Source organism: Zygosaccharomyces rouxii, assembly GCF_000026365.1.
Source record: "Zygosaccharomyces rouxii strain CBS732 chromosome E complete sequence".
In the NCBI taxonomy this organism is placed as follows: Eukaryota; Fungi; Ascomycota; class Saccharomycetes; order Saccharomycetales; family Saccharomycetaceae; genus Zygosaccharomyces; species Zygosaccharomyces rouxii.
Window position 1 is genome coordinate 446,341 of NC_012994.1, and position 12,628 is coordinate 458,968.

General features: G+C 37.8%; 9 protein-coding genes and 2 non-coding genes across 11 annotated transcripts; 5 read left to right on the top strand and 6 right to left on the bottom strand.

Annotated features, from left to right (window-relative positions):
- Positions 1-16: 16 nt before the first annotated feature.
- On the bottom strand, positions 17-126 carry SNR69. The gene has a single exon (XR_002648408.1). It is a non-coding gene; the product is annotated as a snR69 (small nucleolar RNA).
- Positions 127-569: 443 nt separating this feature from the next.
- Positions 570-929, bottom strand: RPS20 (40S ribosomal protein uS10; the record flags this gene model as incomplete). The annotated part of the gene is made up of 1 exon (XM_002499135.1): positions 570-929. The coding sequence occupies one exon, from the start codon at positions 927-929 to the stop codon at positions 570-572; it is 360 nt and encodes a 119-aa protein (XP_002499180.1).
- Positions 930-1,511: 582 nt separating this feature from the next.
- ZYRO0E05786g (URC4/urg3 family protein) lies at positions 1,512-2,816 on the top strand (the record flags this gene model as incomplete). Its single annotated transcript, XM_002499136.1, has 1 exon — positions 1,512-2,816. The coding sequence occupies one exon, from the start codon at positions 1,512-1,514 to the stop codon at positions 2,814-2,816; it is 1,305 nt and encodes a 434-aa protein (XP_002499181.1).
- Positions 2,817-3,038: 222 nt separating this feature from the next.
- ZYRO0E05808g (lung seven transmembrane receptor family protein) lies at positions 3,039-4,601 on the bottom strand (the record flags this gene model as incomplete). The annotated part of the gene is made up of 1 exon (XM_002499137.1): positions 3,039-4,601. One exon carries the CDS (start codon positions 4,599-4,601, stop codon positions 3,039-3,041), a length of 1,563 nt encoding a protein of 520 aa, XP_002499182.1.
- Positions 4,602-5,267: 666 nt separating this feature from the next.
- Positions 5,268-6,032, top strand: NFU1 (Nfu1p; the record flags this gene model as incomplete). Its single annotated transcript, XM_002499138.1, has 1 exon — positions 5,268-6,032. One exon carries the CDS (start codon positions 5,268-5,270, stop codon positions 6,030-6,032), a length of 765 nt encoding a protein of 254 aa, XP_002499183.1.
- A 35-nt stretch (positions 6,033-6,067) lies between these two features.
- MCO14 (4a-hydroxytetrahydrobiopterin dehydratase) lies at positions 6,068-6,397 on the bottom strand (the record flags this gene model as incomplete). The annotated part of the gene is made up of 1 exon (XM_002499139.1): positions 6,068-6,397. One exon carries the CDS (start codon positions 6,395-6,397, stop codon positions 6,068-6,070), a length of 330 nt encoding a protein of 109 aa, XP_002499184.1.
- A 172-nt stretch (positions 6,398-6,569) lies between these two features.
- On the top strand, positions 6,570-8,219 carry APM2 (Apm2p; the record flags this gene model as incomplete). Its single annotated transcript, XM_002499140.1, has 1 exon — positions 6,570-8,219. The coding sequence occupies one exon, from the start codon at positions 6,570-6,572 to the stop codon at positions 8,217-8,219; it is 1,650 nt and encodes a 549-aa protein (XP_002499185.1).
- An 80-nt stretch (positions 8,220-8,299) lies between these two features.
- On the bottom strand, positions 8,300-9,712 carry ZYRO0E05896g (uncharacterized protein; the record flags this gene model as incomplete). Its single annotated transcript, XM_002499141.1, has 1 exon — positions 8,300-9,712. The coding sequence occupies one exon, from the start codon at positions 9,710-9,712 to the stop codon at positions 8,300-8,302; it is 1,413 nt and encodes a 470-aa protein (XP_002499186.1).
- Positions 9,713-10,140: 428 nt separating this feature from the next.
- On the top strand, positions 10,141-11,400 carry OPI1 (transcriptional regulator OPI1; the record flags this gene model as incomplete). The annotated part of the gene is made up of 1 exon (XM_002499142.1): positions 10,141-11,400. One exon carries the CDS (start codon positions 10,141-10,143, stop codon positions 11,398-11,400), a length of 1,260 nt encoding a protein of 419 aa, XP_002499187.1.
- A 130-nt stretch (positions 11,401-11,530) lies between these two features.
- VPS24 (ESCRT-III subunit protein VPS24) lies at positions 11,531-12,229 on the bottom strand (the record flags this gene model as incomplete). The annotated part of the gene is made up of 1 exon (XM_002499143.1): positions 11,531-12,229. The coding sequence occupies one exon, from the start codon at positions 12,227-12,229 to the stop codon at positions 11,531-11,533; it is 699 nt and encodes a 232-aa protein (XP_002499188.1).
- Positions 12,230-12,444: 215 nt separating this feature from the next.
- Positions 12,445-12,516, top strand: ZYRO0E05962r. The gene has a single exon. It is a non-coding gene; the product is annotated as a tRNA-Glu (tRNA).
- Positions 12,517-12,628: the final 112 nt, after the last annotated feature.

The window sequence follows — 12,628 nt, forward strand, 5'->3', positions numbered from 1 at the left end:
ATTGTATCGATTGATAGACTGTTTAAATCTCAGAGCGTTTGACAGATTCCTTCTCATTTTAATAAATCGAAGAGCTGGGTTTATTGCTATTTGTGTCTCCGGGACACTTTCTCATCACAAACAATCATTACCAACAAGTTTAAGAGGGTTGGATACCTCTCACTTCTACTGAAGTGGCTTACTTTCTTGTTCTTCTGTCAGAGTAGAGTGTAACAGAACAAGTAGAAGACAATCCGAAGCTCATCTTTTATAATAACCAGACGAGGACGAATAGAAGACCATACAGAAGAAAGAAAAAAAAAAATGATGAAAAAAAAAAGTTTCAATTTGACGCATCCACATTCATTATAATTTACAATCTATCTAGGAATTATTTAGTTCGGATTGACAAGTTTTGCTTATCATTACGAAAAAATGCACTAAAACTAGGACTATTCTTGTGTTTTACCACTGATAGTAAGGCAGAAGGTATATAGGAAACTGCCATACCTAGAGTGGGCCAATCCTCCTATATATTTCCTCAATATCATTGCAAATCATAACGAATCCACAGCATTAATTGAAGCAGCTTAGTTCTTAGCAACTTCAACTTCAACATCGACACCTGGTTCGATGGTGATTTGAGTGATCTTCTTAACCACGGAAATTGGAGCTTCCAAGTCGATGTATCTCTTGTGGATTCTCATTTCGTAGGTGTCCCAGGTCTTGGAACCTTCACCGTTTGGAGCCTTTCTGGTGCAGATCTTTAGAACCTTGGTTGGTAATCTGACAGGACCCTTCTTGGTCAATTTGTATTGTTCAGCATTTCTGACAATGTTAGCAGAAACGTTTTCCAATTGCTTAACCTTGGTGGAGGTCAAAGTGATTCTGATCTTGATGATTTGAGGTTGTTCTTGTTCTTGGACCTTACCCTTTTCGAATTCAGACATTTTAAAAATATATACCTTTTGTTATTTTTTAGACGTTAACCTTGTCCTATTAACCTTGAAACTAAACTAGTCTGAGCCTAAGATTGAAGGTATTGTTATGTACATGCAGAGATGAGCTTGATGATTATTGGTATTTTTTGTCAGTATTGAAAAAATGACATCGAATTGCGTCTGCGTCGACCGGTCCCTTCGCGTTGTCTCCGGAGCTCTTGAAAAAATTACTGAATAACCTTTCCAATTTTTTATTCTCTAAAATGTATGGATGTTTATGTAGATGTACGGAGGTCAAGAAGTAGTCATATGTGAGTTTCCCCGACGGAGATCCGACGGTAATAGAAGAATTGGTATTAAGGATAAAACACATCAGAACTACCTCCAATGGTGAAATGGTTGAAAGAACTAATAGGATAACACAAATTTGAGAGCATGGCCTGGTCGCAATTGAGGTCTGATTAGAGTTTCTTCAATAATATAAAAGGAAGCAGTATTTCCGTAGTTTACAAGTATCCTTTGGTTTTCGACTGCACAGGATCCAATCAAACCAAAGTACAATTTACCCATCCCCTTCTGTCAATAACAACCATGACTGTTCCCAAGCCTGCAGAATTCTTCAAGACTATACGGTCTGTTCGTGATACTACAGGACCAGTTTACCAATTGATCAAGAATCAAGGTGAAGGTAATTACTACAAGCTCGATGAATCCAAGATGGACCAAGTTACCGAATACCTATGCAAGATCATTGCACGCGATTATGGTGATAATTACAATTCCATCCCACCTCATGGCAGATGGCAGCACTTGAATGCTGGTGGTCATTTGAGAGTTGAACAGTTGATTGACCAGTGGCGTGCCGCCAAAACAGATGAGGTCGAGATTTCTAGAAGACTTATAGATTTGCTTGTCGTTAGTGTGCTTGTGGACGCCGGTGCAGGTAACCTATGGAAATATATTGTAGGTGAATCAGAGAGTTACTCGAGATCTGAAGGTTTGGCAGTGGCGTCTTATTACCTCTTTGTGGATGGCGAATTTTCCAGTGATTCGAATACAAAATTCCAGGTCAATGGCCAAAAGCTCAAAGATTTTACCATGGATCAATTCGTTAAAGGGTTTCAGGTCTCGGATGCGAACCCATTGAATGGTGCAGAAGGTAGATTACAATTAATTCAAAAATTGGGTGATTCACTTCTAACACATCCAGAAATCTTTGGTTCTGATGCCAGACCCGGTGGTATAGTCGATTTCTTAAAAAAAGAAGCCTCCACCGGTAATTGTATCGATTTGAATGACATATGGAACGCTCTCATGGACGGATTTGTCACTATTTGGCCTCAGGGTAGGGCGACAATTCAAGGTCAACCCTTGGGTGACTCTTGGAGTTTGGATACCAAGTCAAAGACCGAAAAAAAATGGGATGATGAATTTTTAGATAGCCTTGTGACCTTCCATAAACTTACCCAATGGCTATGTTACTCTCTTTTAGTTCCACTGGAGAAATTCGGCCACAAGTTTCAAGTATCAAACAAAGAATTGCAAACGGGATTGCCTGAATACAGAAACGGTGGACTATTTTACGATTTTGGTGTCATTGCACTGAAACCAGAACATTTGAAAAGAGGGTTGGCTCTATCTGACAAACTTGGTGTTAAAGAACCAATTCCAACGTTTACCGCGGAAGACGGCGCTATAGTTGAATGGAGATGCCTGACTATTGGTCTCTTAGATGAACTACATGCATTGGTTAACAAACGCTTAAACACCAATCTAGCTCTACCCCAGGTGATTGAAGCAGGGTCTTGGAAAGCAGGTAGAGAAATAGCCGCTGAGAAGAGACCCTTAACGAAGGGGCCTCCTATCGAATTACAAAGTGACGGTACAGTCTTTTAAATGAATTAGAAATATGAGTATGGTGTGTATCTGCTTTATATCTTCTCAATAGCGTATAGTGTACTAGCGTTATCGCAATACGTCAATTTAGTTCAATTACATACAAATACGTGATGATGACTTTTGATAACAGAGGTTAGAGTGAAAAAGAAAAAAAAAAAAAAAAGAAAAAAAAAAGATTAATATTGTTCTACAATCTTTACGGTTTGATTTCTATTCATTTTACGCAGATTTGGGAGGATTTATGTTCCCATCTTTGTTGTGGGTATCGTCATCGTGATGTACTTCTTCATGTTGTGGTTGATGTTCTTCTTCATCTGTGAAGTTAATATCTTCGTCTCTAATAGTGTCATCGAATTCGTTATCCAATTCACCCATCGACTGTAAATCGTCCAAATCGAAATCCGCTACATTTTCTGGATCTGTAGGCAATTGCTGGGAACAAGCCAACATATAGGAGGTATCTGTTGGTCTCCAAATGAACGCAAATATGACAAAGACACCAAAATAAACCAAAGTTGGCCAAAAATCGGTGAAGAAAAATCTTGTTCTCCAATGTTGTTCAATCATTTCGATAGTGTTCATTCCCAAGAAGACAAATGACGATATTACGAGTCCAGCTAAGATGATCAGCAAAGAGGCGTAGATGATGGTCATCAGTTTCTTGTACATTCCCAATTTAACCACTTGTCTTTGATCTCTCAAATAACGAACAGTATTGGTCATAGATTTCAAAATCATGAAATAGAAGGCAAACATCGTGATTGAAACTGGGACCAATGTGATTAAAATCATCAAAGATGTAGATTCAGGATCTTCCAAATAACTTTGAATCAAGAATGCCACCGACAATGCAAAGTTTAAAACGGCAAACAATTGACAACGTCTCATCAAAGTCTTGTTCAACTTGGGGTAAACAATACCATAACCAAGCGCAATCAATAAAAGAAGGAAGAATGAAAAGGTAACCTTAGCAGCGGTTAAGATGGAAAGGAAAACCATATAAACTTTGATACCCGCAGTATCACCCTTCTCATTTTGAATATTATAATAAGCCCACACGAAGATGGCTTCAGCAGTTAAAAACACAAAGAATGCCAACAAGTATTTTTGTAGAGGTAAAAGTTCGTGTTTATGTCTCCAGAAGGCAAAGGAGTACAATGCCATGGCAACCACATAACCGATGGCCAATAAACCATACAAAGGCAATTTGTTAATTTCAGAGGCTGCTAAATGACCATATGCATTTCTGAAATTGACCACAGCCTGATACTTTGTAGAATCAGATTTACTAAATCCAAGAACACAGTAATAACCGGTCTTAGTCACTGGGTATTTTTTATCGTGTAAGCCTGCTGCGTTTTGAGAAAATGACATAACTTTGTTGGCCAACGTTTTATTAGCTCCAGTATAAGGGTCGTATGCCACGTCTTGCACAATGAATTGGTCCTTCTTATCTTCTTTACAGTAGCCTTTACTAATAGCATAATCGTCACAGATATAGTGGTGAACACCTTCGCTAACCTCTACACCCAAATGCTCATAATCTTGAAAATCGAAGATAGCTACCACGACACCAGGATCTCCATTAGTCAATTTCTTCATGTTGAAAGATATGAACGGATCTGTCTTACCACCGTGGTCTTGCTTCGAATACATACCAGAGCATACCTGGATATCGTCCTGATCCATTGTCATCTTATTGGCCACACATAAGTTTAATAGGAATCCAAAAGTGAGTAAAATCTTGGCAACACTCATCCTAAACCCTGCGAAATCTTTCATTTTTCTTTGATTATTGGTGAATTCCAAAAGGCAACCTCTATAGAGCGAAAATATCTCCAAACAATTCCACTAAATACCCTCAATAAAGGCTCCCAAGGGTTTCTTTTTAGACTTTTGTTTTACAATTGGCTGTTGTTGTTTAAATGCTTCAAGGTTCTGCAGATTTTGGGCTCCTTTTAATTTTAATCGGTGATAAATTCCATAACATTACCCGGATATATAGAATTTTAATAATAGAGCGACATAAAATGTAATGGTGCGTCAATTAGGCGCCCAATATTTTCCAACAGACCTCGAAATTAGTCTTAAAAATATTCTGCTGATTTTGATAGTGATATTGCTAATATTTATGTTTTTAGCGGTGAAAAATGGGGTTTTTCTTACAAAAACGAAAAATGCTACAAAGATTAATGCCTTTAAAGACCATTAGAATACTCTCCAGCCTTTTAATAACATTAATGGGCTATTAATCTGGACAATATAGGTATATTTCCTCGATATTCGGACTTTATGTTATCACGTGACTAGAATATTTCGCCGAATTTCTTAATGCCCTGCTATTTAACATTATATAATAAGGAATAACTTGTATACGAACAAGAACTCATCGCAGTCTTAGTAGATTGTTGTATTACCACTTCAGATTAGTCAAGAACAATAGCTAAGATGTTTAGATTTGCTGGATTTAATGTATCAAAGTGTTTGAGGCCCAATATGGTTTCTATGCCTCGTAGGTTCATCGCCATCAAGACGATGACTACCCCCAATGAAAATGCACTAAAATTTATTTCTACCGATGGTGAAATGCTACAGGACAAGGGCAGTAGTAGTTTAGAAATTAAGAACTCGGATGAATCCTTGATTGAACATTCCAACTTAGCACAGCGTATTTTTCTGCAATGTCCCGGAGTTGAATCACTAATGATTGGTGATGATTTCCTGACTGTTAACAAAGATAGTATGGTTCATTGGAATCAAATTAAGCCGGGTGTCATCGAACTGCTAACAAGCCAGCTAGCTTCAGGTGAAGATGTTGTATCTGATGAATTCCATACCATAAGGGATTCTGACGCTGGATACGAAGTTACGGCACCAAAATTTGAACTGTCTGAAGAGGACGAAGAAGTCAGCGATATGATTGATGAATTAATACAAACAAGAATCAGACCTGCCATCCAAGATGACGGTGGTGATATTCAATACCGTGCATACGATCCAAAGACGGGTACAGTGTATTTGAAACTACAGGGTGCATGCAAGTCCTGTTCATCTAGTGAAGATACTTTGAAAGCTGGTATCGAAGGTATGCTGAAGCATTATGTGGATGAAGTAACGAATGTGGTACAAATGTTGGATCCAGAGGAGGAAATTGCATTAAGGGAGTTTGACAAGATGGAACAAAGAATACAACAGAAAAATGCTGAGCAGTAATTAAACTCGATTGTATTTTCCCACCTTGCTATTATTTATTCTTCCTGTTTATACGTTTCTATATATTGTTCAAACCTTTTAGCCAGTTTAAGGTCAATGTCACTCACTTTCTCCTCCAACTCATGGGTACATAATTGTAGCTTCACATAATTGTAGTTGGTAGTTATAGTTGGATGATGTCCCCACAGGTGTGATCTCATCGAAACGTGCGTTAAGAATGCCCATGTAGTTTCATAATCCTTAAATTGAACCTCCCTTACCAATTGGTTTTGCAGGACCTTCCAACGAGGCAGCAAGACCAATTTCTCAACCAAATTAGCACCTTCGACAACTATTGGGGCAGTTCTTACGATCTTGTTATACATCTTGAGATTACAGTAGTCTTGGGTTTATCAAAGGGACGGCGTAGAGGTTGGTTGTACTGATATACTGATCGGGTCTCGGTGGAACAATTAGCTACTGAACTTTATCACAACTACAAATAAACAAAAATAACCAGTAAGGTTTCAAATATAGGGTAAAAATTCCTCGACCTCCATGTCTTCATGTCTTTACATCTTAGATGAAAATTTGGAACCATTAATATCAAAGAATATCAAGTCTATACCGAATCTGAACACTTTAGTGGAAGTGTTCCAAGAAGTTTACAGTTCTAATGCTCCTCCCATTGTGTTTAATCGCAATTGGTATTTCATCCATACGAAAAGGGATTCTCTAATATTCCTCTCAGCAATACATGGTACTGATGATAGTGCCAATGCCATGATGATTACGGTTTATATGGATCAATTCTATCTCTTGTTGAAGAAATATTTGGGTGTTGCTCAATTGGATAGGAACCTGGTCTTAGACAACGTTCTCTTGGTACTGGAATTGCTTGAAGAGAGTTCAGAATTTGGTGTTCCTCAAATGACAGAACCAAGTGTTATGAAAGATTACATCCGTATCAAAGTCAACAAATCAGAAACGCCAATTGAAAATTCAGATCGTGATGACGATGATAAAGAGGGTGATACCACAGATTCTGACGACGATACAGTGCAACAGGGGTTGGAAAGGGAGGCCCAAGAAAAGAAGAAACCTAAACTACCCAAGAGCAAGTCACTATACGATTTTTTTCAAAAGACAAGTAAGACAGCATTTAGTAAGAAGGACAAAGATGGTATCCAGGAAGGGGAAGACTCGGAAGAGGAACCAGATCTCTACATCAATAGTTACCTCGTCAAGACTACCACAATGCCCGTTTCATGGAGAGCTAAAGGTATTCATTATGGTAAGAACGAATTCTTCTTAGATGTAGTGGAGAAAGTTCAATATTTGGCAGATTTTAAAGAAAAGGTAGTTAGGAAAAATTTAATTCATGGTAAGATCTATTGTAAATCATATTTGTCTGGTATGCCCAAATTAAAAATTGCATTAAACAAATTACTACAGCGAGATGCTCAATTTATGTCACATTCGAAATTCCACCAATGTGTTGCATTAGAAACGCTAAATGAAAAAGAACTTGAATTTATCCCACCTGATGGTGAATTCATTCTATGTGAATACGAATTAAAGAGACACGTTAACGATACCCCCATACTTAAGATCACGTCATTTGAAATAAAACCACAATTGAAGAAATTCAAATTGCGAATACTATTAACGATAGAGACTCATTTTAAAACCAGAAATTCGACCTCGATACTGAATGTCAAAATACCGTTGGCAAAACTGTTTGCCGATTATAACATAGATTTAAGCAAACCTACCAGATTCAAAAGTGCTGCAGGCCAAGTACTGTTCAATTTAAGTGATGATTTCCTGCTCTGGGAAATTGGACAGATGAGAGGTGGTCATGGTGAAACTCAATTTTCCATGGTAGCAGAATTCTCACTGTTCAACAAGGAGGAGTTCGAAAGAGAGCAAGAAGAGAGAAAACATTCAATGAATCCGCCACCGTTGAGGGAGGGTCCTAAATTAGAAGAGCTATATGCTCAGACTCATAGTCAAAAGGATCCCGAGGTACTAGTAAAATCCATCCAATCTCAACTAGTAGGGATGGATTTCGAGATCCCATATACTACTTGCAGCGGATTAAAAGTGGAATACTTGAAAATTGAAGAAGAACAGTTACAATATCAATCCTTCCCCTGGGTTCGATACAAAACTATCAGCGACGAAGAATACGCTTATCTGACATGACTTAAAATAAATATATAAACAAATAGACAAGAAAAAAAAAATAATAAAGAAGAATGTTGCATAAGAATATTTCATTATTTTTAATCGGTGAAGGAAGCTAGGGAGCGGAAGATTTCGTACTTGGTTTCAAAGTCTTTCTCCTTGGTAGCAAAACTAGTTTGATACTCATTGATGAGGCCAACTTTTTCATTCTCGATATTTGAACTTAAAGTTTCTCGGATTCTTTTCACATAGCTATCTAATAGAGACTGCCATATTGCCAATACTCTACTAAATCCCAAGACGATACCAAATGAAGCGAGGGCCCCCATGGAAAAAGAGGAGCATTCTCCCGAAACGACACCTAATGTAGCCACTAGTATCAATGGCAATTGCAAAAGTAAGAAATTTTGATAGACGATTTTGTTAATATCCTTGTGTAAAGAAGTAGCCCTATGATTAATTTCCCCCGTATCGACAAGATTCTTGCTATCCATGTCATCGATTTGTAACTCACCCTTAAGTCTATTCAAAGAGTTCACCATTTGTAAGTTATGCAGAGGTCCGGTAATCATGTTTATAAGTTTTAACTGTAATTTACTTTCAGAATAGCCGTAAACTTTCCATATGGATAATTGATTTTTAACAAATTCTTGCAATTTGGGAAGTACGCTCGATTGCAACTCAGCATGTGCACTTTCACTCCATCTTTGAATCTTCATCGAGATCTCTCTTTTATCATTAACCAATTTTCTATGCTGATCGTGTAAATTCTCTCTACGTGCGATGTTCTCCAATACGCTAGCTTGTAAATCTCGAAATATACCATCCACGTCTTGTAATTTACTCTCCAATTGTTTCTTTACACTAGCAAAATTCGATCTTTGCATTGCATCCAAATACCCGTCTACGGTTTTTTTATCGTTAATAAAATTACATGTAGCTCCAAGTGCCCACTGGGGATCTAACTGGTTTTCAATTGGTAACGGCAATTCCCGTATATTCGGATTCAGCTTGAGATTAACTGTAGGCCAATCGTAAAGAGCGCTGGTATTCGTAACATTTTGTTGTAGGTTGATATAAAAATGGCATCCATCATCATCCAGTAGATTCGTAGATTGAACCTCTAAAAACTCCACATCGTGCTTCTGCAAGAAAGGTGAGGGCACACTAAAAGTAGTCACATCCGCGCCTCCCAATTTTCCAGACTGCTTATCAAACACATTCCCATATTTTACCAGAACCGTCGAGGGTGAATTGTACTGCAAGTACCTCTGTCTCCAAACATGGAACCAAGTCTGGTCAGGGGAGTAAACGTCAGCCAGCAGAGCACTCAAAAATGCGGATCCACCCTGTAAACCTCCATTGTTACTGGGCAACACCAGACCGCACCTTATTTTCTTAGAATTGTAACCTTGTAAAACTAGCGATAGCTTAGGCGGAAGCTTCTGGTAACACTGTGATAACCGCACCCATTGACTACCAAATCTTCTAAAGACCAACTGAGGCCACATCAACCGTCTAAAGTCTCGAGGCCAGGGACTCTTACCGTCGTACTCGTTGAATTCTAATAATACTAATTATTTCATACGGAGAAAGTGACTAGAGATAGAACGTCTTACAAGAAGCACATGGTTTTAACGTTAAAGCCTATTAAAAAAAATTTCACATTCCCATATGTAACCTACAAATATACTGATCCGATTTTTGTTATTTAAGAGAACGATCCACAGGTATTATTTGTTTGGTTGCAATCATATCATCCAGTTTGGAATCGATTTCAGGGCCCTAAGCCAGTATATGTTAGCTTGTGTATGTCTGTGAGTGAGTCCGAGTGATTCATTAGTTCTTTATTTTTGGTATCGAGATCATTCAGAACAGCATCTATCCTGTTACTGTAATTTTTGAGAGCTAGAGTCTGGTCCTTTGTACCGTTAATTGCATGGTAATGTCACTTACAGAACACGCTGGACTGTCAGAAGAGGATGTGAGAGCAGCTGAAGTACTTGACGTTTTGAGAAATTCACATGGGTCACCACCATCACAGTCATTTGAACTGCGGGATCAAGAAATTCAAGACCATCAGGAGCACCAACAGGTTAAGCAGGATTTACAAGTACCCACCCTGTTGGACCGGGTTCGTAGGAACTCTATTATCAACAACGTGGTTTCACTTTATGAGATGAATACCAGGAAAAGATCCGCTCCACCAAATGCAAATGTTGCAGGTGGTCTTGGATCTCTAGCCCCTGCCGTTGGTAGTAGTGGTAATAGTTTAGAAGATAGTAATGCATTAGAAGATGAAGCTGAAAATAGTAATGATGATGATGATGATGATTACTATGGCTATGAGGACGATGAAGATATACAAGCAGTTTCCAAGAGGCAAAAAATATCTGAGGCTATTGCCAAGAGTCGAGGAAATTTAAAGGAATACCAATTAAACATGTCTATTGGATCAAAGAAAAGATTAATTGCATGTCTGCATCTGTTAAAACTAGCCAATAAGCAATTGACCCAAAAAGTTGCTTATTTGCAAGAACAAGTTGAGTCTGAGAAATCAAATGAAGTTAGTGTGGATGACGGACTAGGAGAACGAGCACAGGAAGAAGAAGAAGATGATGACGATGACGATGACGACGAAGAATATTTTGATGCCTCTGAATCTATAGATGATGATAAGTCGACTGTTATCAAGATGGAGGTCGTGGGTACTGTAAAAAAAGTTTACTCGCTAATATCTAAATTTGCGGGAAATTCATTACCTGAGCCTGCTAGAACCCAAGTTCGTCAGACTCTATTGAACCTTCCGACAAATTGGAGTTTAAGCGCTAACAATTCGTCGTCATCATCCCGCAGGGCTAAATCTCAAAGGAAGCCATTAACGACTAATGGTAAGGTTCTTATTTTAGCAGAAGAATCTCTGAGCGTTGTAAGGAACGTGATGAATGTCGTTGATAGCAGTTTGGGTAAAGCTGAAGAATGGGTCAAACAAAAGCAAGAATTAAAAGAGATTTTAAAGGAAAGGTTTATACAACAACAGTGGAAAAAACAAGTTAGAAATCAATTAACAAAGGAAAAAGAAGAGGAAGAGAGATCCGGTGCTACAAATGCATCAAATGCTCAAATTGAGGCTGATGATGAAAATTACGAACAAGATGAGAATAAGGTGAAGGATGAGTTAAAAGTTAACGAATCATGATAGTACGAATTATTATTATTATTTATTTTTGTTATTATTCAAATTCACGTTTATTTTTCGTATGCAAGCTTGATCTACACATTACATATATATGCACAAAATGTATCATCATCTGGAACGCAACATAAACTCAATTTTGCAATGCCCTCAACCTTTCCTTCATATCATTTAGCATGTTATCAGCCTCTTCGTCAATTTGATTTTCAGGTATTTCTCGTTCTTGTTCTTCTTGTTTAGTAGAATCCGTTGTTGTTGGTAATTCTGTTTGGGGTGCATTATCCACTTTATCAAACTTATTACTTGTATATTGTTCCACGATTTTATTAACTTCTTCATCGATTTCTTCATCCATCTCTCCATCACCTTCTTGTTGTACAACCTCCGTTGTATCATCAACCATTTCACTTATTATACCTGCCTTCATCAATTCTTTCTCTAATTCAACCATTGTACTTTGTAATTGCGGTAATTTAACCAACGAATTAACTTCTCTCATTAAACCTGCACTATCGGCCATTTGATTAGATAAGATCCTCATTCTAAATGCTTCTTCGATTTTCATTCCCACAGAATCTAGTTGTGCCTTGGATGTATACATCCTATCGTACTGTTTATTAATTTGGTACAACTCTCGAGCATAAAGCTTAACAGTTTTAACATCATTTTTCTTGGCAGATTTCTTAATTAATTGTTGTGTCTTTGTTTGTAGGATCGATAGATCTCGAAGTGACTTATCTATACTTCTACCATTTCTTCTCAATGTCATCTTGATCTTACGATTTTGCTCCTTGGGATCAGGTCCCCATATTGCCTTTCTAACGTAATCCATTAGATTCAATCAGGAAATTAGTGAGTAGGAAATTTGATAAACAAATAATCTTGAGAAGGGCTCGCTTCTCTATGTATGTCCTCTAATCTTGTAGAACTTCACCTTGTCTTCCCCTACCTTTTCCTTCCTTTACTCGATAGTGAAGGAAATAAACGTGTGATGACGTTTATACTGTCTGTATCCTTCTGATATAAACCATTATCCATAATAAGTTATCCGATGTAGTGTAACGGCTATCACATCACGCTTTCACCGTGGAGACCGGGGTTCGACTCCCCGTATCGGAATTCTTTTTGTCTTTTTATTCCAAATACCTTGTAATTATTTTTCTTCTTCAAAACCTGTGAGATGCATTTTTTTTTTTTTTTTTATCTTGCGTTCGAAACTAAGAAGTGGTAT